General features: G+C 41.4%; 1 protein-coding gene across 10 annotated transcripts in view; it reads right to left on the bottom strand.

Moving 5' to 3' along the window:
* The window catches only part of ITSN2 (intersectin 2), a 126,517-nt gene that overhangs the window by 9,905 nt on the left and 92,846 nt on the right, over positions 1-23,766 (bottom strand). For 8 of the 10 annotated variants that reach the window (XM_061433150.1, XM_061433158.1, XM_061433149.1 and 5 more), the window contains 3 exons: positions 3,921-4,042; positions 2,155-2,261; positions 1,089-1,272 (listed from right to left, as the gene is read on the bottom strand). In XM_061433150.1, coding sequence (XP_061289134.1) covers positions 1,089-1,272; positions 2,155-2,261; positions 3,921-4,042 — 413 coding nt within the window. Of the gene's footprint in view, positions 1-1,088; positions 1,273-2,154; positions 2,262-3,920; positions 4,043-19,659; positions 22,890-23,766 lie in introns of those variants that run through there. The other 2 variants (XM_061433157.1, XM_061433156.1) reach the window with 1 other exon arrangement.

The following is a 23,766-nucleotide window of genomic DNA, read 5'->3' as shown; positions in this document are numbered from 1 at the left end:
GAAGGCAGGAGGAGAAGGGGATGATGAGAATGAGATGGTTGGATGGCATCACCAACTCAATGGACATAAGTTTGAGTAAACTCTGGGAGTTGGTGATGAACAGGGAGGCCTGGTGTGCTGCAGTCCATGGGTTCACAAAGAGCAGGATATGACTGAGCAACTGAACTGAACTGAGAAGGTAAATGTCCTATATTTAATACTACAATTGATAATTAAAACATTCACATATACTCATAATTCTACATTTATCTAATTATTCTGGTGAATGTTTGTTTCTGTGATCTTGGGTTTCTATGCTTTTCTTCTAGTTCATTTCCAGGCAACCCCTTGCCTCCCACCGATTGAAGGGTTCTGTCCTCAGTGCTTTATATTGAACCATTTTTGCATTCCTGAGATCATAGTAAGATAAATAAATAAAATTAGCATTACTATGTGCTGGTCTCTGTGCTAAAGTACTTTAAAAGTAATATCTGATTATCTCCAGGTTACAGATGAAGGGACTGAAGGCACCAAGTGTTAGGAAAGTCGCCCCAGTTCCACAGTGGACTACAGTGTTGGGGCTGGGATTTCAGCCCACACAGTTGGAAGTCTGTTTCGTTACAAGCATGATATTGTGTTGCCTCCTGGAATGATCTGATTTGGTTACGTAAGCTATTTTATATTCTTCCTTTGAATAAGACGGGTATAAAATTAAAACAATTTACAAAATTAAGAAAGTAACATTCTGGATGCTTTTTGGAGTAGAAAATAGCTGGTTTACATTAAGTAGGCTTAAAAAAAAATGCTATTTAAGATGGGCAAAATAATGGTCCCAGAGCCAAGAAAAAATTCAATTCAACAGGAAAGGCAACTCAAAGCAGTCAGAAAATTCTCTGCCATATTTGTGTTTCCCCCCGTGGACAGAGGAGCCTGGTGGGCTACAATCCATGGGGCTGCAAAGAGGCAGACACGACTGAAGCAACTGGGCACACACAGAAAGTGACGATCATACCCGTCTCTACTCCTGAGGCCTCCCAGAGGCCTCCACACGCCTCTGCCTCCTGGTTCAGAATAGGGCTGGCCTGCCTGCGTTCCCGGGATGGAGTTACCTTTAAAAATTCTTTGAAGTCTGCGTGTTCGTCTGTCTTCTGCTGTAACAGGGCTGCTCCATTAAGCTGACAGCTGCAGAAGCGGATGTAGGCCTGCATGTGGGACAGCTCAGCGGCCAGGATGTCCCCGATCATGTGCACGGGCATCTTCTCACCCCCGGTCTTCTTCCGCACCCGCAGCGCCCTGCAACCAATACACTCTCTCTCATTTCTTGTTTAACTGAGTGTCCGTCGCCAATGAACAGTGAATATCTTGGGAGACTAACAGTAATAACGACCAGCGAGTTACCTAAAGATCTCTAGCACTATGGGGGAAAAGTCAGGAGGAGGAGGCAGTTAGGACCTAAAGCTCCACCTGCCCAGCCAACCTGGGTGAACTGTGAGCAAAGAAGAAAAAATGAAGACTCTGCACTTGGGTGTTCCTCGGTCTTTGGAACTCTTTTGGTTTCAGCTTAGTTTCTTAAAAAAGTTTCTTTTGAAAGTTTTCTAACTTGTTTTCAGCTGAACCAAGAAGAAAGAAATTTCTATTCTCCGCAGGAGAAGTAAGGGAGCAAGAGTCCGCAGAGGCCGGGTGTGGAGTTGAAGGTAGCGGTGGACACTGTGCCCAGAGAGCTGCTAAACCTCAAGAAGTGGGGAGAAGCAGAGAGTGTGGGGTGGCTCAGAGCTCCCCCAGGAGCCTGTCCTCGTGGGCGGAAGGGATGGAATTTCACACTGCGCTTAGAGGACTGCCAGTCCAGCTGCTTATGTCTGGGACATAAGCTGTGGCTTCTCTCCTGACTCTAGCTGATACAGAGTCAAGTATGGTTTGGAATCATATGTTAATGTATTGTTTAATGACTTCATTTTTTCTTTACTTAATCAAATATTTTGTTATATTTTGCTTCAATAATGATGTAGTTTACAGTACATTACAGTTAGCATTTCATAAAATAATAATAGAAAGCCTGAGGGAGAGGAAAGCAGTGGAAGTTCTCTGTTAAGCAGCTCAGTTGCAGGGAGTGAAGTGGAAGTCTTGGTCCCAGGGCTGGGGTGGCCGCTGCCACCAAAAGCGGTGCTCACAACTCACTTCAGCAGCTTCGTGTTAGCCATGATGAGCTCCTTCCAGTTAACAAAGATCAGGGCCATCTCTCCTTCAGCGAGAAAACCTGGCTCTGTTATTCGTTTCTGAAAAACCTAGATTCAGAACAAGAAAAGGAAGTCAGCTCTAGGGCAGTACACAGCCTGTGTGGTCTAAAGGAAATGATATCTTCGTACTCAGAAACCAGGAAGAGCAAGGTACTTTTATATAAACATACACAGACTGTTGAATTTTAAACTGCAAAATTACCCTACGTTTTGCTATTTCGGCTCCTCTCAGGGCTGATTCTGAGGACTGAATCCAGCAGTCCCATCACGGACAGTCTCATATCCACCTCCTAGGGGTCTTACACAGGTTAATTAAACCGTGGGCATAAAGCACCCCACACCAGGAGGGCCTGCAGAACTGAGGGAGCAGGACTGTTGTCAGATTGCACCACAGGAGTCTGGAAGCAGTTAGTGAAAAGTGCAGCAAAAGAAACACCGATGCCTCACCTCACCCCCAATGCTGACCACCAAGCACATGTGGATTTCAGAGGGTGGCTGACCGAAGGGGAAGTGATAACACTTTACACTGGTAGTCTATAGAACTTAAGGTTTCACAAAGTTCTGATATGCACACACATGCATGTGTGTGTGTGCATACATGCACATGTGTGTGTAAGTTTCTCAGTTAACTTCACAGATGATGATGTAGGTCATGCTGAGTCAGGTATTATTATTTCCAATGGACCCATGAAGAAATGAAGGCTGAGAGTGATGTCCTCAAGGTCACAAAGCTAGTTTCCACTAAACAACTAGGAAATGACTTTAAAAGCCTTAAGGAAATGGCGACATCATCTGAGACACCTCTCTTCATGTGTAATCTCTCCAAAATACATGTGACATTACTCTGTTGAAACTGTTCTAAACTGACATTTATAGCATCGAGCTGAACCTGGAGTCCAAGAACTCGGATAAGTCTATGGACTGACATTTCTAAACCTCTATGGTTTCAGAGTCAGATGGAAGATGCTTGGATGCTCCTATGGGAGAGAGAGACCTGGAAACAAGGTCACTCTGCTCTGAGGCGCTCTGGAAGGACAGGGAGAGCATCTGATTGTACTTTCATCCGCTGATTGACTTGTGTTACTGTTTATGCCTTCTGTTGACCGGCTTAGCGTCAGCCTCAGTGAGTAGAGCAGAGGAGGATGTGGTGGCCGGGTCCTTTCAGGGAGGGAATGCTGATGAGAATGCTGTCCACTCACCTGTGGACAGTGCTTTTCACCCTAAACCCCTGACCCTGACTTGACGCCTCACACCTGAGAGGGTCTTATGAGGTGGCAGAGTGGTTTTCCAAACTGATAAAAACATTAGAGGAACACTCCCACTGCCTCACAACTCCACTGGAAACAACTAAACTTTATGAAAATGTCAGAAATGTCAGGTGTCAGATTGGCAGTGCAGACATCGTGATAGCAAAGTCTGAGGCAGCACGTTTGCGTCAAGCCTTCCCACCCAGGCTGTACCTTTGTCCTTCCTGACGAGGCCACCTCACAGCCCACTGAGGCACCGAGCGCCCCTTCTCTCCTCATTCTGAATGACTTAATCTGACAGCAAGAGCTGACTTGAGACCGTCAAGGCCCCTCCAACAGGCAGAGAAAGCATTCGGAGGGTGTGAGAGCGCCTGTCGCTGCTGGTGACTCCACTGTCAAAGGCGACACCCTGCTACGAGCCCCCACACTGTAGGGAGCCCGCAGAGCCTGGCGCCCTTACCTCCACGACGAGCTGCAGGTCGTCCACGTAGCGCTCCTCCGTCTCAATCAGCTCGTGGATGTAGCCCTGCCTCTTCCTTTCCACCGGCTGCATGGTGTCCAGTGTTTGGAGATCGGCACACCCTGTGGAAAAGCAAGGGTAGAGTTTCAAAATATTACTTTCTTCTCCTGGAAGGAAAGAGACATCTACTGGGAGGATGCACTGAGTTTACCAATATTGCCTCCAAAGAATCCCATGGCCAGCCAAAGGGCCCTGGGACCTGGGAGAGCAGAGCAGTGTACACTGCGGAAGCTGGATTCACCATCGGCCCCTCGGTGCTCCACTGCCACTATTAGCAACGCCTGTAACGGCTCAATGTGGCCTGAATGTCTAAGGAAGTTATGACAGTGTGAAGGACTTTCAGAAACAGCCTCAAAGAGGCCTTAAACTGTGCTGAGCTTGTGAAGAACCTATGCTCTTCTAGCCATCTCAACACATTTTCAAACTATTGTAATAATTAAAGGAATCAAATGCTTGAGAACAGTGTTTTCCAAATTGCAGGTCATGAGCCATTTGTGAGTCATTCTATCAACAGATTTTTTAAACAGAAACAAAACAAAATTAACAAATGAATAGAAGCTACCATGTATACAAGGGGCTTCCCAGGTGGCGCCAGTGGTAGAGAACCCACCTGCCAATACAGGAGACATAAGAGACACGGGTTTGATCCCTGGGTCATGAAGATCCCCTGAAGGAGGGCATCGCAACCCACTCCAGTATTCCTGCCTGGAGAATCCCATGGACAGAGGAGCCTGGCGGGCTGCAGTCCACAGGGTCGCAAAATCGGACACGACTAAAGTGACTTAGCATGCGCCACGTAAACAGGATCGGTAAGTACTGTCCTGAGAAAATTTTCAGTTAGGTATGTATTTGTGGATGTAAAATGTAGTTCTTACTGTGAGCTGCTGTTTAAAAAGTGTTTGAGAAACATTTCTCTAGATTTCCCAAAGTTAAGTGATCAATGAGGAAACCTAAAGTGCCCAGAACCCAGCAGTTCCCAGCAGGAACACTACCTCAAACCTAGGAAACAAAGAACTGGTGGTTCAGGCTACTCTGCAGCCACAGAGCCTGAGGGTGGCCCAGGGCAGTCTTGCATGGCGTCAGGGTGAGAAATACCGCATTCACTTCAGATCAGTGCACAGGCAGAGCTCAGTGTCAAACTGAAGTGACGTTAATCTCAGAGTCGTTGGGTTAGAAACTGAAGGCTTGGCTTACGTACAAGAGGAGGGGAAAGGCCTCAGAAAGCCCTTATCAGACAAAAAGAAAAAGCAGGTAGGGGCCCCACCAGTGACAGCAGTAGGCAGTCGCAGTGTGTGTCTGAGAGGCAGACAGGAGGGCAGCAGGAGGGTCTGGGGAGTGAGGCGCAGGAGCAGGGGCAGCCGTCAGCGGCCTCTGCAGACAGCGGAGTTTGGATCAAGGCAGATGTCCGCTCGGGGTCAACCACACAAAGCCACAGGGGTGGAAAAGGCCAGGATCAGACCAGGCTTTTAAAGGAGGTTCTCTTTCTGACTGCTTCGGAATGTTTATGTGTTTTGTAGAGATTGGGCCTTACAGAGAGTTGTGAAGACAGCTGTTCTACTTTCTGCACATGCTGCCGACAACTTAAAAAAAATTACTCCCACGGTCAAACAAAAATTGAATTAAAGTGGGTTCCGTTTGGTGGTACCAAGAAGAGAGCACGGTGCCAACTGTCATGGTCAAACTTCTCAGGCTTTTCTGGGGACTGTGTTTCACCCTGTTCTGCAGGGAGAACTGTAGGAATGAGCAAGAACTGGGACAAGCAAGGCTGCCTCATGTCCCTGCCTGCCCCGGCTCTGCAGCCAGGAGGCCGGGGGAGGCTGGTGCCTGGGGCCAGTGTTGCTGGTGGTGGTGTTGCTGATCACCCACCACCCAGCTGACTCTGGTGGAAGCAATGGCAACAGTTTCTAAGGCTGCTCCACCTCTTTGCTGGTGGTTTACAAATCTTGGTCCTTCATATTCTGCCACATTCACATTCTAGCTCTACTACTACTTAGATAACATTTTTGTCCATGTTTGAGCAAAATACCTAGGGAAATCATGGGTTCGATGTGCTGGTTACGTTTCTTCTAATAGTCACCACCATAAACATGTAACCATTAACATCAATTGAATTCTCCTGGGCCCTCTTTTTGCAGCCATTGTGTTGGGCACCAACAGGATATCACACTTTAGGAAAGAATGATGTATGTTAAAACCTGCAAGCATTGGCCTGTCTGTTCAGTGTCTGCGAATAATAGGAATAGTCTCAAGTAGTTTATTGTTTCTAAAGCTGGAACATACATGACGTTAGCTTCATCAGGATGAATGTGGGACAATCCTTGTACTAATACCCTGGCTGACATTTGTGCATTTCATTACTTATGGTTCTTAAATGTTTATCCTCAAAATTTCTAACCTGACCCCTACCATCACTTTCAGATGCTCTTATCTCTGATGTCAGGGAAAAAAAAATACAGGCATGATGCCCCTTTAATTTCCTGCCTGTCTCCCTGCTCACTTATCCCTGTACTTCCTGCCTGTGTCAGGGGCCAAGAGGATCCCACTTTTTCCAGAAGCCAGAATCCCTAATCCACCCTCTCTGGCAGGACCCTTCGCCGCCCTTCCACTTCCCCTTTCAGTCCTCAGTGGTCCCTCCAGGCTATGAACACAGTCACGTGTCCCTCCTACCACGATATTTACAACAAACACACTCATTCCTTCAACGCTGCTCCTTCCTCAGACACCCGTCTCTAGTCTTACTGCCAAATGGCTCTAGAGGGGTCTGTCATTCACTCCCCCCGACCCCAGCTCTCTCTGTCACCTCTCCAACTCAGAGTCACTGGTTTCTGTCCCACTGCTCCACTGACACTGCATTTTGCTTTTGTTTTTTAACTTTTAATTTTATACTGGAGAATAGCCAATGATGCTGTGATAGTTTCAGGTGAACAGCTAAGGGACTAAGTCATGCACAAACATTGTATCCATTCTCCTCCAAACTCCCCTCCCATCCAGGCTGCCAGGGAACACTGAGCAGAGTTACCTGTGCTATACAGTAGGTCCTTGTTGGTTATTAATAAATAGAGCAGCAAGACACTGCTTTTGTGAAGGTAATGATGACTCAGCATTGCCAGTCCAGAGACCCCTGGGAGCTCACATCCTCCTGTACCTGCGCACAGCCCTGACACCTCTGATGAGCTGCTGCTTCCAGCCCTCCGGTCTCTCCCTCAGCCCCTGTCACTCTCCTCTTCCTGGTGTGTCCTTCTGCATTTCTGCTTCTGCGTGCCTCCAGACTCTCTGCTTCCCCCAGTCCAGCAAACACTACAGTGTATTCCTGGCATTCCTGACCTGCAGGGTCAAATGAGTGTGGGCAAAGCTACAGATGTCCTTCTCTGCTGGGGTCACAAGGTGCATGGACATACCAAGGCTCTGAGAAATCCTGCTCTAAAGAAACATTCAGTTTGAGTGAACTCAAGAGCTGCCCACACTTACTTGACCCTCTGTTTTGAGGGGAGAGCGAATCTGTCGAGAACTGAGGAATTAGGGTTTATGGATAGAATACACCCCTCTGCCATCCTCTACACCTGCACTGTCCAATATGGGACCCATTAGCAACATGTGACTACTCAGCACTTGAACCTCGGCCAGTCCAAATAGAGCAGTGCCATAAATGTGAAACATACACCAGACTTTAAAGACCCAGTACAAACACCCCGGAATGTAGAACAATGCATCAGTACCGAGATTGTTACACCAATTAAATACCGAAATGATAGTATTTTGGATAATGCTGGGTTAAGTAAAAATAATTATTAAAATTAATTCCATCTGTTTCTTTTTTACTTTTTAAAAATGTAACTGCTAGAAACTTTTAAATTACATATGGGCTTATATTTGTGACTTACATTATATTTATATCGAACAGCTCAAGCCAGCCGCTACATTTTTTTATCAGGTTTCCTCCCTGATGGAAATGTTCAATGGCTGCTGTTTTTTTGCAGAATGAGGTCCTAACTCGGGGGGAGCACAAGGCTCCGGAGTCTCCTGAATCCAGCAGCGGCCTGCCTCTGAGCGTGCCGCCCACCTTCTGGCCACGCTGGCCTCATGATGTGCTGCATCAGTCCTCACGATGAGCTGTACACACTGGCCATGGCGTGGCTGTTTCCACTTCTGTCCTGGGCTCTGTCCATAGCCCTTCTCCACCCAGAAGCCATCTCATTACCCCTTCAGGGTGCAGCTCACATGATCCTTCTCTGGGGAAACCTCTCCCATCCCCTGTCCCACTTGCTCCCACACTGCATCTCCTTCATGTTTCCATGATACTGGTTTGCATCTATATTATAATACTTCACATAATGTGACTTGTAGTTCACCTGTATACAGTTAGTATGGCCATCTCTCCTAATGGAGGTCAGGCACTGTGTCTGACAGTCTATAACATAACACTTAGCAGTGCTTTTGCCCATGGAGGTCAGGAAATACTTAATTGAACGGAAGACTATTTTGTCATCTCCAGACCCAATTCTCATCCCCAATTCTCATCTTTCCCCTGCTCTGCTCTATACTTTTGTCTTACTGAAGCACATCTCTTAATGGTTCCTTTAGTCACATTCATGGTATTAGTGGTAAATACTTTCAAATTTTGCCTGAAAATGGCTTTATCTCCCCCCCTTTCATGAATAGTATAATTAAAATTCTAGTTTGACAGTTATTTTTTCTTAACACTTCCTATTGTTGGGTTGAGTTGTGTGCAGTCAAGTCTGACTGCTGTTCCCATATAGTTATTCTGCTCTTTCTTGCTTACTATTTTCAACATTTTTTTTTCTCTTTGGTGTTTTGCAATCTAGGTATGTATGGGTTTATTTTTTTCCCCAGAAGTCACTGTTCTTCGGAATCTGTGGAGTCACATCTTTCATCAATTCTAGAAAATTCTCAACCTCTAACCAGGCCAAACTCTAAGGCTACTTTTGTAAGCTCCTTCCTTACTTGGCTTCTGCTTGGATTTGGTTAACGAGAGGAGGCTCCATCAGGATACTGAAGACTATTAGGATAGACTAGGAAAAGAATCCTCCTGCCACAACAGTGAGATGACAAGAAAGCATTTAGTCCCCGCTGGGTAAAGAACAGAAATGCCTGGGCTGCATCTCACATAAATTTGGAGTTCAAGAACTCCTGAACTGATGAATTAACACAAAAATTAATTTCTGGCTGGTGATACCTTCAGGGTGCTTGCCCAGAGAAAACATACAACTGGTCTGGAGGGTCACTCTCACAACCTTGGTTCCACAGGGTTTACAAAGAAAAACCAAGTCTTGCTAAAGCTGAGTTCATAGTAAAAAATTACAAAAAACAAGGACAGACTCCCCATTCATTTTGAGGATTAGAGCTGCAAGAACGTTAGAACAAAAGGGGGTATAAAATATGTATGTTTAAAATAACTCAAGATATATATAATGTACTTGAAATCCTAAGTAGGGTCTAAAAAACCAATAGGCAGATTTGAAAAAGAAATGAACAGGAAGGTAAATATTATCATAATATTAATAGATGAGATAGCTGATAAAACACATCTGAGAAAACAATTAGTAAATCTGAAAAAGAGCTGAAGAAACTACTTAGAATAGAGCCCAGAAAGACAAAAAAATGGAAAACATAAAATTAAGGTTAAAAGATACGGAGGAGGAAATGACAAGGCCCTACATACATCTAATAGGAGTCAAGGAAGGGAGAATAAAAAGAATGGGAAGAGATAATATTGAGAGAATGGTTGATAATTTTCTAGAACTGATGGAAGTTATGATTATACAGATTCAGGAGCAACAATGACTCCTGGGAAAAAAATAAAATAAACCCATACCTAGACTGCAAAATGCCAAGAAGAAAAAATTGTTGAAACAGTAAGAGAGAAGGGGCAGAACAATTACACAGGAACAGCAATCAGACCTGGCTGTAGACAATGCAACCCAAGAATAGGGAGTGTTGAGAAAAAGTAACCGTCAAACTAGAATTCTAATTATACTATTTTTCATGGAAGAAAGAAAAGAAAGAAGCACTCAGTCGTGTCTGACTCTTTGCAACCCCGTGGACTCCTCCGCCCATGGGATTCTCCGCCCATGGGATTCTCCAGGCAAGAATACTGGGGTGGGTTGTCATTTCCTTCTCCAGGGGATCTTCCCAACCCAGGGATAGAACCAGGGTCTCCCGCATTGCAGGCAGATGCTTTACCCTCTGAGCCACTAGGGAAGCCCATTTTTCATGGAAGAGGGGGAAATAAAGGCATTTTCAGGCAAAGTTTGAGAGTATTTACAACTAATAGATGAGATTAAAGGAACTGTTAAGAGATGTACTTCGGTAAGAAAAAAAATTGAATAGAGAAATAAAGAGATGCAAAGGGAAGTAGAAAAAAGAGAATGGTGAGCACAAATATTAGTAATGATGTGAAAAAAGTTATTTATATTAGAAAATAATAATAATGACTAAGTGGGATAAATTCAGTATGAATTTTTAAAAAAGAAGCAAAGGAAATACACGGTAAATAAAACATATCTAAAAAGATAGATATAAATAAAAGTATCAAACAGTTCTAATAAATGTAAATACCTTAAAACTATCAGTTAAAAGAGAGATTCCAGACTGGATAAAAAAAAAAATTCAGCTAGATGCTATTTACAAAGACACCTAATATGTAAAGTAACAGAAATATTAGAAGTAAAGGACTGGAAAAAAAACTATCCAAATGCAAAATATAAAAGAGCAGTGTGTGGGGGGATTTATTAGCAACAGACAAAACAGGATTTCAAGGACTATATAAGAAAATATCATAAACAACTCATGAAAATGTAATAATTCTTATTTGCAACAGGAGCACTTCAAAATCTAAAATAAAAAGCTGACAGAATTACATCCCCCAAAAAATAGAGAAAAAAGAAAAACTAAAAAATCTATCATTGAAGTAGTAGATTTTAATATATTTCTCTTAATGAAAATCAGTAAGAATATGAAAGATTTGAACACAATTAACAGGGCTCATATAATGAGAATATAAACAAGAGAATACACATTATTTTGCTCAGGCAACCAGGGACATCTTTGATACTTTTCTTCTTCTCACACCTCACATTCAATCCACCTATAGCTCCATCTTCAAAACAGATCAGAGTGGTCCATAATCTGACCACGTCATACCTCATCCACCACCATCATTTTGATCCCCTCCAACCCCCAATGTAATCTAGCAAGCCAGAGCTATTCTATTAAAACATAGCAGGTCATGTCACTCCTTGGATCAAAACCCTTCAATGGGGTGTTCTCACTCTGAGAAAAAGTCAAAGTTCTTAAAATCAGCCCACAAGAAACAATCTCCCCCATCTCTGTGGATACCTCTGTCCTCGCTGCCTCCTCCTCTTGCTCCTTTCTCATTCCGGCCACCCTGACCTCTGTGCTGCTCCTCAAGCATCACAGGCATGCTCCTTGCATGTAATGTTCCCTCTATCTAGTGACCTTCCACGTGTCCACAGTGCTTCCTTCCAGATACCCATATCTGTCTAGTCTTTGCTCACATCACCATGTCAGAGAAGCTCTGAGTAGTCAGTTTGAAACTGAAATCCCTCTGCATCCATCTCTCCCCACCCAGCACTTTCTTTCCCTAACTTGCTTCAATTTTCTAAAATTTCACATACTTACTCATCTTGTTTTGTCTGCTGCTGCTAAGTCGCTTCAGTCGTGTCCAACTCTCTGCGACCCCATAGACGGCAGCCCACCAGGCTCCCCCGTCCCTGGGATTCTCCAGGCAAGAACACTGGAGTGGGTTGCTATTTCCTTCTCCAATGCATGAAAGTGAAAAGTGAAAGTGAAGTCGCCCAGTTGTGTCCAACTCTTAGCGACCCCATGGACTACAGCCTACCAGGCTCGTTCATCCATGGGATTTTCCAGGCAAGAGTACTGGAGTGGGGTGCCATCTCTTTTTCCCTGTTTTGTCTTACCCTACTCAAATATCAGCTTCAAGAGGACAGGACTTTTTATCTATTTTACAATCTTCTATGTCTCCAGTGGCTGACACATAGTAGTAGGTTTTATAAGTATTTAAAATCACGATGATATGAAGATAGACTCTGAGCTGCAGGAGATGGTGCATCGATATTAACTACAGGAAGTCAGAGAATGTTGAAAACATCCTGGGAAGTTCTTTCTGATAGACAATAAGAATGGGAAAGCAGGAGAAATGAGAGATCATGGCTACTATCAGGTCAAAGTTCCCAAAGAAATAATGAGTGGTAGGCTGGGCCACAAGACCCCTCCAACCACGTCCCCCCTCCCCACATACACTTGTTTTTTAGGATGTGGAGACTGAGAGACAAAATATGAAGAATGAATAATGGTTATGAAAACTCTGTGTCCCACTATAATTGGGAACCACTTTTCTAAATTACAGTGCAAGCAAGAAAATAAGGCATCTTCGCAGATAGCTGCGAAGATTCCAAAAAGTGAAGGACAAAAGGCAATCTGTGATGACTGACACAAAGAGGGCTTGTTCAGATGACATCACGAAGTCCCAGAAAGGTCCTTGCCCATTCTGAGGAGAGGAACGCCCCTGAACAATGCTGTTCTCTGTGTCCCCAAGTTCAGCTGCCAGGGTGTCACATAATGGTTTTCAGTCTCACTGTGTGGAAAATCAGTGAAAAGATGAGATTTTAACAGTAAATCCAGATGACTGAGCTGGGTGCATTTTCTGAAGGCTGCCTTTAATACTGAAGCTTTATCAGGGCAATAGGAAATTGCTGGACATCTTATTTTGTAAGAGAATAGCCTTTTATCTGCTTGGCAAATATTTACTGAGTGCAAACCATGTGCCGGGTAGCATGCTCCCACCATGAAGCCATATACACATTTGTGGTTTTGCTTTTGGAAATTTAAATAATCCGTGAACCATTTTTTAAGCTCTTGTGTCATTTTTCGATGCTTGTCAAGTTCCATGCCATCAGGTGTTACGTCGCTTAAGTACAAAAAGGTCTGTCGGTGTATAGTCTAACGCCGCAGACCATCGGAAAGCAACATATCTGACTATCAGAAAACAGACATATTCTAGAACTGCCAAAAGCAGCTCTAATGATAAACGCAACTGGATCTGCATTTACCCAAGTAAAATCAATTTGGTGTTATTTTTAAATTTACAGTAAAATATTATAAGTCTAGAAGACAGCAAAGACCTCCGCAAAGCAGACAGAAGTGCAGATTCTGGCCTCAAAAAGCAGTTAGTTGAAGCTGACTTTTTGCATTATCTTCTAGTCTCCCAGACTTGATCCTATATCACTGACTCAACTGAGGGAATTAATGTATTATTCAGAATACAGAATATTAAGAAAAGATGTCATGAAAGAGTTTCTTCATGTCCACCCAGCACAGAACTTCCAATTTTAACAGTACAAATAACCAACATGCGTATGACTGTTTACAAACCTCTGATCAATCCTCTGATTAACAAATACAAATTTGACCCCTATGTATAAGCATATGGAAAATCTGAGGCTTAGTAGTTAAGGGACTTACTGTAGGATTTAGAACTACTAAATCCCTAAATCTAGGTACATTGATTCAAGTCTTACACTTTGAAATTCCAGGCCCTTTTAAATGGTGCTTACATGACAATCCTATTTGGGGTGAAACACTGGCAATTGTGTGTACGAACCTGACCTGGCCCCAGGCTTGCTGGATTCTTGAGGAAAAAAAGATTTCAGTAGAAATATTTGGAATGCAAAAAAACCCAAAGGCACTGAAGAAGCCAACAGGGTCCTTTAACTCACCTTTAACTCTTTTTTGTATCTCTGTGACATCATTGGTCCCTTTACTAAACTTCTAATCCGTTACACATGCATAATTACTTGTATCTAACAGCCAATTTCAAACAGACTGTGTACCCTTCACGCTCTGTATTAGTTCGCCCATTACTACAGTACTGACCTGGGGCAAAAGGAGTTTCATCTGCACATATAGTTTTTTCTTGTTATTACTAAGCAGACTGCTACACCTCTAACTTTACCCAATGGTATGGCTATACAGCCTGTGTTTTCCAGCTTGTTTATGACTATATAATACTATACCCCAAACTGCCGAGTTTAGAACACTAATTCTGTAGCACTGCCTGACTGACTTCATGGTGGTTAACAGATGACCACTGGTGACACAGGTTTCACAGCAGCAGGTCCTTCCAGTACCTTGAAATGCAACTTTACCAGTCTCAATTCATTTAAAGCTGTAGCCTTCTTCAGCGATCAATGCAAAGAAATAGAGGAAAACAACAGAATGGGAAAGACTAGAGATCTCTTCAAGAAAATCAGAGATACCAAAGGAACATTTCATGCAAAGATGGGCTCGATAAAGGACAGAAATGGTATGGACCTAACAGAAGCAGAAGATATTAAGAAGAGGTGGCAAGAATACACAGGAGAACTGTACAAAAAAGATCTTCACGGCCCAGATAATCATGATGGTGTGATCACTGACCTAGAGCCAGACATCATGGAATGTGAAGTCAAGTGGGCCTTAGAAAGCATCACTATGAACAAAGCTAGTGGAGGTGACGGAATTCCAATTGAGCTATTCCAAATCCTGAAAGATGATGCTGTGAAAGTGCTGCACTCAATATGCCAGCAAATTTGGAAAACTCAGCAGTGGCCACAGGACTGGAAAAGGTCAGTTTTCATTCCAATCCCAAAGAAAGGCAATGCCAAAGAATGCTCAAACTACCGCACAATTGCACTCATCTCACACGCTGGTAAAGTAATGCTCAAAATTCTCCAAGCCAGGCTTCAGCAATATGTGAACCGTGAACTTCCTGATGTTCAAGCTGGTTTTAGAAAAGGCAGAGGAACCAGAGATCAAATTGCCAACATCTGCTGGATCATGGAAAAAACAAGAGAGTTCCAGAAAAACATCTATTTCTGCTTTATTGACTATGCCAAAGCCTTTGACTGTGTGGATCACAATAAACTGTGGAAAATTCTGAAAGAGATGGGAATACCAGACCACCTGATCTGCCTCTTGAGAAATCTGTATGCAGGTCAGGAAGCAACAGTTAGAAGTGGACATGGAACAACAGACTGGTTCCAAATAGGAAATAGGAGTACATCAAGGCTGTATATTGTCACCCTGTTTATTTAACTTCTATGCAGAGTACATCATGAGAAACGCTGGACTGGAAGAAACATAAGCTGGAATCAAGATTGCGGGGAGAAATATCAATAACCTCAGATATGCAGATGACACCACCCTTATGGCAGAAAGTGAAGAGGAACTCAAAAGCCTCTTGATGAAAGTGAAAGAGGAGAGTGAAAAAGTTGGCTTAAAGCTCAACATTCAGAAAACAAAGATCATGGCATCTGGTCCCACCACTTCATGGGAAATAGATGGGGAAACAGTGGAAACAGTGTCAGACTTTATTTTTCTGGGCTCCAAAATCACTACAGATGGTGACTGCAGCCATGAAATGAAAAGACGCTTACTCCTTGGAAGAAAAGTCATTATCAACCTAGATAGCATATTCAAAAGCAGAGACATTACTTTGCCAACAAAGGTTCGTCTAGTCAAGGCTATAGTTTTTCCTGTGGTCATGTATGGATGTGAGAGTTCGACTGTGAAGAAAGCTGAGCGCCGAAGAATTGATGGTTTTGAACTGTGGTGTTGGAGAAGACTCTTGAGAGTCCCTTGGACTGCAAGGAGATCCAACCAGTCCATTCTGAAGGAGATCAGCCCTGGGATTTCTTTGGAAGGAATGATGCTGAAGCTGAAACTCCAGTACTTTGGCCACCTCATGCGAAGAGTTGACTCACTGGAAAAGACTCTGATGCTGGGAGGGATTGGGGGCAAAAGGAGAAGGGGATGACAGAGGATGAGATGGCTGGATGGCATCACTGACTCAATGGACGTGAGTCTGAGTGAACTGTGGGAGTTGGTGATGGACAGGGAGGCCTGGTGTGCTACGATTCATGGGGTCGCAAAGAGTCGGACACGACTGAGCGACTGATCTGATCTGAATGCTCTTTACCCTCTTCTCATCTGTATCTTGGAATTAAATCATGATCGTTCTAATTCTGTGATTTGAAGTAACAACAACTCCAAGTTAGTGAGGGATGGCTAAGAGCACAAGCTCTGGAGTCAGATCTGGACACTAGTTATATTCCATCACACCCAAGGTGTTTAGTTCATCATTTAGGATACAGCAAATGCTTGGTAAGTATTAACTCTTACTTCCAGTATCTATATGCTAAGACTCTGGACTGGTGCTTCATAAATTGCTTAAGTTTCACCTGTAATATAAATATTACTCTCTTCATTATACAGATGAGGCGAAGGCTCCTAGGGGTGAGCTCACAGAGCCATGATTCAAAGCAGCCACAACTTCCTATTACATTCATTTTATCATTATTGGATTTTGCCTTTGATAACATCATTAAGACATCTCTCTTAAGCATTTCTTTCAATATTTGTTGTTGTTTAAAACAGTTTTAAAAGTGATTATAAAGACAATTTACTCAACTTAAAAATAAGCAAAGGATCTGAATACACACTTCTCCAAAAAAGACATACAGGTAGCCAACAAGCACATGAAAAGATGCTCCATCATCATTAGTCACGGAGAAGATGTAATTCAAAATCACAAGATATCACTTCACACCTACAAGGATGGCTTTAATAATATGTCAGATAATAACAAGCATTGGTAAAAATGTGGAGAAACAAAAACCCTTGTACACTGCTCGTGGGAATAAAAAAAAAAAAGTAGCCATTTTGGAAAACAGTCTGGCAGTTCCCCCAAAAGTCAAGCCATTTGATCCAGCGATTTCACTCCTACGTACAGACCCAGGAAAAATGAAGTTGTATGACCATGCAAAAACTTGTACATAAATGTACATAGTATTATTTATAAGAACCAAAGAGTAAAAACCCAAATGTCCACCAATTAATATATGGATAAATAACAATGGAATATTCCATAAAAAGGAATGAAGTACTGACACACCCTATAGCATGATGTACCTTGAAAACATTATGCCAAGCAAAATGAGCCAATCAAAAAAACCCCAAGCATTTTATGGTTCCATTTGTATATGTTCAGAACAGGCAAACATGGAGACAAAACACAGATCAGTGGTTGCCTAGGGCTGCATGGGAGGCAGGGTGCTTAGGAAGATATGAGGGTGATAGCTAATGGATACTGGTTTCTTTTTGAGGTGATGAAAATGTTCTATAATTGACTCTGGTAACGACTGCATAACTCAGTGAATATACTAAAAACCACTGATTTGTATAGTTGGGGGAACTGTGTGGAGTGTAAATTATGTCTCAACAAAGCTGTTACCAAAAAAGTGATTATGTTCAGTTTTATCCTTTTGAATATTCGTCTTAAGAGATTCTTATCCTTATTATAATATTCAGCCCCTGCTTCCTCATCTTCTCTGCATGTACCTTTTACACAGAGAAAACACTGCAGCCTTTGATTTTTCTTCTTTTCATTGGTTCAACCTACGGCTGTACTGCAGGAACTTCATTATTATGAAAATGGGAGGCAATATTAGCATTGGAGAGCAGAAGCTAAGAGCATGGACTCTGGAGCCAACCACTTGGGTCTGAACCCAGCTCTACCAATGACTATCCGTGTAACCTTGACCAAGTTATTTAACTTCTCTGTGTTTTAATTTCCATGCCTATAAAAAGGAAACAGTAATAAGGACCTTAGAAAAATACCTAGACTAATAAGTATTCAATAAATAGCACATTTCCTCTTTTCATTTTATTGATATGAGCAATGGTTATATAGGTAGAATTTTATTATTTTATAAAAATGGTGATATTAGCGTAACCATCTGTTTATTCTCCTAGAACCTTTGTTTCTTGTCTTCATGGGTTCCTTTCACGATATAACCCTTAACCCCTGATACACTCAAAGGTCTGATTTTCTCCCCAGGTCACCTCATTTACTTTCACTGGCTCAGAAACTATCAATATGCATTCATGCCACCAGCTGATGTACATTTGACGCTGTATATCTTAATTATATCTCATTACCTGCTGGAGAATTCTATCTAGATGTCCCATGGGTACTTTGTAGTCAAAACCAAACTCATCTTTTTCTCCCAACTGATTTTTACTGCAGCTGGTGGCACCATGATTTCTCCCTGTCACCAAGATACAAACCTGGGAATCACACTGACCCTTTCACTTGCCCACACAATCCATAAATCCCCCAACTCCTCCCAGTGTTCCCTCAGAAACTATTCTTAATGCTGCTTCATGGTTTTTTCTCCACCTTCGCTTCACATAAGAATCATCTGAGGAGTTTTTAAAAATCCCCATGCCCAGGCCTCACTTCAGGCCATTTAAATCAGGACTCAGGCATCAACAGCTTGTCAAAGGCCCCCCAAGTGGTGATTCCAACGAGCAGCCAAACTAGCAATCTCTGGTTTAGCCCCCGGCCTGCTCTCAAGCCTCAACTTGTCTTACTGGCTTTCCACTTCCACTCCAGCAATAACGAACTGCTTATAGTCACCCCTCTCCTCCTGCATCTAGGCTGCTACTTGTCTCTATCACTCTCCCCACCACTCTACCCTCCAATCTGGCTTTCTCCTACTTATCTTATGGATCGAGCAGTTGCCTTATCCAGGAAGTCTTTTCTAATTCACCAATCTACAGATGAATTAGGCATTCCTCCTCCATACTCTCTTGTGTGCATGCATGCTAAGTCACTCAGTTGTGGTCAAATCTTTGCAACCCTAAGGACCATAGCCCGCCAGGCTCCTGTCCATGGGATTCTCCAGGCAAGAATACTGGAGTGGGTTTCCATGCCCTCCTGCAAGGGATCTTCCTGACCCAGGGACTGAATCCACGTCTGCTGGAGGGGCAGGCAGGTTCTTTACCACTAGCACCTCCTGGGAAGTCCCTGTACTCTCTTGGTGCCCAGTAAATCTCTCTCAGTGTGCTTAGCATGCTGTTTTATAATTACCTGCTTTCATGCCTGGTCCTCTTACAGTTAGGTCCTACCTGAGACCTGGACCACCTGACACTCATTTCCATATTCTCAGGACCTAGTACTCTGCATTCGCTTATACAAATGCTCAACACATGTTCGTTGAAAGACTTTACAGAGATCAAGATAGGTTTTTGCAAAGAGACAGTTTATATCATACATTGACAGATGGGTTGACTTTTGATCTACTTTTTTTCACTCAAGGTGAAACCACCAACTTGACTATTGAAGTGTAAAACTGCTTAACTCTGGTGCCTCCAAGCATCCAGTGGAATTTCTTTTGCTGAATATAGACTCTTATTATTTTGTACTAAAAATGTTTTAGTCTTACATATGCAGTGAGTATTAACTTGTAAATTCCTTCCAATCTTTTTAGAGATAAAGTTGGATTAAAAATTATAAATAACATAGTAGTTTATTATTATCCTAGATATTTCTTTTGCTTTCAAATCAAAATTTCTTTTGCTTTTGAGATACATACACTTATCCTGGATCAAACTATCTCAATCGTTACCACTTAAAAATTTCTTTTGTCCCTTGTACTACAATACAACTTGCGGGTCTGGACCAAGAGACCACGTTAAGGAAAAAGAGACATCCAAAGAAATTCAAACAGGACTACAATATAAACAGTTAAAAATAAGTTCTAAAGGATGCTTCAAAAGAAATACACAATACAAGTAATGTAGTTTGTGTCCCTTTAATAAACACACTTGCATAGTTATATTACAGTTTTGTAAAAATGAAAATGAATGACCTCATGCCAAGCGTGCCCAGCATTTGCACAATCTCAATATCTTTGATACTATAGTTTTCAAGACGCACAAAATAAAAATTTAAGGCAAAAAAACAGCACTTTGCAACAATAATTTATTACATTACAGTAGCATCACAGCAGCATCCAATAATGCCACTATAGGCAAAAGTCTCTCAGTCTTTCCATTAGAGTCTATTTACAAGAACTTATAACTTGGTAAAATTCATCCTAAGAAAACTTGGCAAATAAAGCTTTGGACTGGAATTGGCATTTCTTTCTCTACTTTTCCTTCCCCTACTTTATTTTAAACTATCAGAATTCATATTATATTTTTAAAACACTAATGTAGCAGTTATACTGTTTTAATAGCTGTATTATTTTAAAATGACTCCCTAGGATAAAGTTTTAGAGGAAACTATACAACAGGTAGGATTGATTTAGATTTTCAAATTTTCGAAAAAAAATCAGCTTTGGTCTTAGAACTGATTTTTTTCATTGCTGGAAAACCCATCAGGTTTAATCACATACTGTAGAAATGATTACAACATACTGCAATTTTAAAATAAACAGGTATTTTGATTCTTCACTTCCTACAGGGTTCAGATTTGCTCAGTTGTGCTCCCATTTTAAAAATTCTATCTTCCTGATAAACTCCTTCTAATGTCTCTTTCTAAGTAAACTGAAGCTGCCTCTTATACTGAATGAGGAAGAGAGCAAATATGTGGCTGAATATGAGGTATTGCAAAGGACTGCATGCTCTTTTAAGAAGGACAAGTTATTATTATATGTCATACCATTTCCTTTACTTTTAGCTTCCTGTCAAATGTATGACAAAATACCTAAACAGAGAGAGGTATTTCTGTAAATACAGTAAATTTATTTCCCAGACAGACACTCAGTTTAAATACGCCATTATAAGACTTAGTCCATAGTACCTGAAGAATATATTCTTTTCAAATTGATTTACAGACACTAATCTCTACCAGAATGTCATTCTTTATAGTTATCAGTGTAAAAGTGAAGCAATTTGAGCTACAAAGATACCTTTGAAATAATTTATCAGTGTATTAAATAAGCCCAAATTCAAAATTATAAAGAGAGACTGTTATACTATATCATGTGATTAATTAAGTGGTCTTATTTCTAACCTCAGGGTTTAAGGTGGATTTAAAGTAACTGCCCTGAATTTGAACCCAGCTAACATGTTCAGAAAATAAAAGGCAAGACCAAGTAACCCATACAATTTAGAAGATCAGCTGAATTTACAAGGACTCAGTCTTTACACTGTACCCTTTAGTGACTGCAGGCAAATCTGTTATGCCACCTGTAAAATAATATTATTGCTTTCCATTTAATGTCATATTTTATAAAAGTATCATGATGATGCCAAATGCTAAAAGTTGAGGTGGTCTAGTAACTAGAAATCCCTGCCTCAGGAAGCATACATGCCTATCACCATACATTCCAATGATGTGAAGTATTCTGGAACACAGACATTTATATTTTGTGAAGTTCTAACTATGGTTTAGTTGATTCTTCCTCAAGTGTTGTAAAGTTATGATTTAGGCAACATATGACTAAAATCATTCATTCATAATGTATAGGCACATTAACACAAATATTGCACAAAATATGCCTCAGAGATATAAAAACACATTTCACTCTTCTTAAAGAACTCTGTGAGGAAATAAGACTCTGTGATTGTATGTACACTTTTCCTGATAATACTTGGACATTCAGAAACAGTAGATTGCACTGCAGTTTGTAAACAGTTTAAATTGCATAATCTTCTCATTGATTTTCAAATATGATTTAATACTATCCACTAAAAGTCAACTAAGTACTCTCACATTTATAATAATGTTTTACTATCCTTGCAGTTTTTGGCTCAAGGAAAAGAAGTAAAGTCCTATGCCAAAGTTGCCAATGTGGTTGAAGAACAGATATTAGGTAGAGAATTCTGAATGGTAAAATCAGTTCTGTAGCCACAAAGCAGCTTCATGGACACAGAGGAATGCCAGCTCCCACACAGCTTTCCTTCACTCTAATTCATTCTCAACTAGATAGAGACTGCCTGCTTCAAGGGCATTTAAACTCTTCAAGCATTCCTTATGATCTTTACTAAATGCATTAAGAAGAAAGTCAACCAGTGCCCCTTTGTGACCTAGGACATGGAGTTACCTCATTAAAATAGATAACATGAATTTCTGACTTTAAAATGTATAGATATAAATTCTCTGCCTAAGGTAGGGAAAGTTTCATATCTTGTAGTCAATGATGGGAGCCTTTCATTCCTCAAAAATAATCCATTTTTAGGCAATCAGTAAAGAAGTAACAACTGACTGCTGCAGCACATTAGCAGTATCTTCACGAGCCCAGAGACCCCAGTGGACTCCCAGGGTACAGGACAGCTGCAATAGATAAAACCCACCCTGCTCTGCACATATGGCTGGGTAAGGCAGGCCGCTTCCTTCTTCTATGTGTAAGAAGAATTCCTCCAAAGTGTCATCACTCCCACATCAAAATACACAGAAAATAGAGAAAAGGATATTTCCAATTCTCGGCCTTTTAACAAACTTAAATATTGGTACTTATAGTGGCATATTAGAAAGTAATAGAGGAAAACAGTGCCTATTGGGGGACAAATCGCATATTGAACCAATTAAGGGCTCACTGTGATTAGGATTAGGTCAAACATAACAGCAAAACATAAGCAATTCTGAATTCTGTAATGAATATACATGTTGCAGTAACATTAGAAAAGCATGGCAGCCCATTCCAAACCAGCAAGAACAGTTTGTGCAAATAGTGGGTCTTTGTGTGTTTGAACTCCCACCATGTAAGGGCAAACTCAGTATGCATGCTAATGACCTACAATTACCAAATTAAAAAAGGAGAAAAATGCTAAAGGATGCCAGAGTGAACAGCAGGGAAAGCCACACAAAGACCCACTATCCTTTAACTTGTTACAAATAAATTTTAACTGTAAATTAGAAACACAGAGAAATAATCACAAGTGGCTCTAACATTTGAGAACGAAGCTAAGGAATTGTGTAGGAGATATTTGATCAGGGCTGCCTGCCCTGTCTCCACGCTAGAGTCAAACTTGGATAGTGGGTCTCTGGGGTGCTTTCACACTGGAAGGCAACACTGGGTCCTATAAAAAGAAAAACGAGGGATAAAATGAACATAAAGCAAATCAAGGGGGTGAGAAAAATTCTACTGATTACATGCAACATCAACAAGTTTGAACTATGAAAATTCTCAACCTTTAGAAAATATCCTACCTACCTAGTAAAATGAAAGTAATATTTATAAAGGCTTGAGAAACACACACGATAGTCTAAAACTTAACTAGTTTTCACTGACGCGTATACTCTTGGCTGTTCTTCCTTTAGATCACTTCCATTTTTTCTTATATTTCTTATTATAAAAGACTTAAAAGGGAAAAATATGTTCCACCATTGGAAAACAAGATAACAACAAAACATTTGGAAAACGATCACTTTACATTGTAGACACTATGAAAGTCAAATGCACTGATAAACTAGAATGCCTCCAAGGATCACTTAGCCCAAGATCTTCCAGACCTTCCTCTCTCAGGCCCAGGAAAGACCCCTCGGGTATTTTTATTAACCAGACAAACTGGCAAGCCCTGAAAACTGCCAAACCATCAGCAGAATTTAAAAATGGTCTTTCATTTAAGTAATCCAAGTTTTATAATTTTCCTTACTATCTCTTCTGAAACCCTGAGGTATTTTTAGGAATATTCAAAGCATAAAAAACTGGACTCCACGTCCAGACTGGGAAATTCAGCTGCTCTATCTAAAGGACGGTCTTCTCCCCAAATCACAATGATCTTTATGAGCTCTAAAGTGAAAATAATGCACTAATAATCTAAAATGATAGATACAGTACAAAGTAAATTAATAATACTTGCACTTAATTGTAAACACAGCTCAGCTTTGACTGGGTTACCATTTATATGTTCTTAGAAGCTAAGTTAAAATGAAAGGCTAAAGCTTTTAGATAAT

Source organism: Bos javanicus, chromosome 11, assembly GCF_032452875.1.
Source record: "Bos javanicus breed banteng chromosome 11, ARS-OSU_banteng_1.0, whole genome shotgun sequence".
In the NCBI taxonomy this organism is placed as follows: Eukaryota; Metazoa; Chordata; class Mammalia; order Artiodactyla; family Bovidae; genus Bos; species Bos javanicus.
This window is presented reverse-complemented; position numbering and strand designations above follow the sequence as displayed.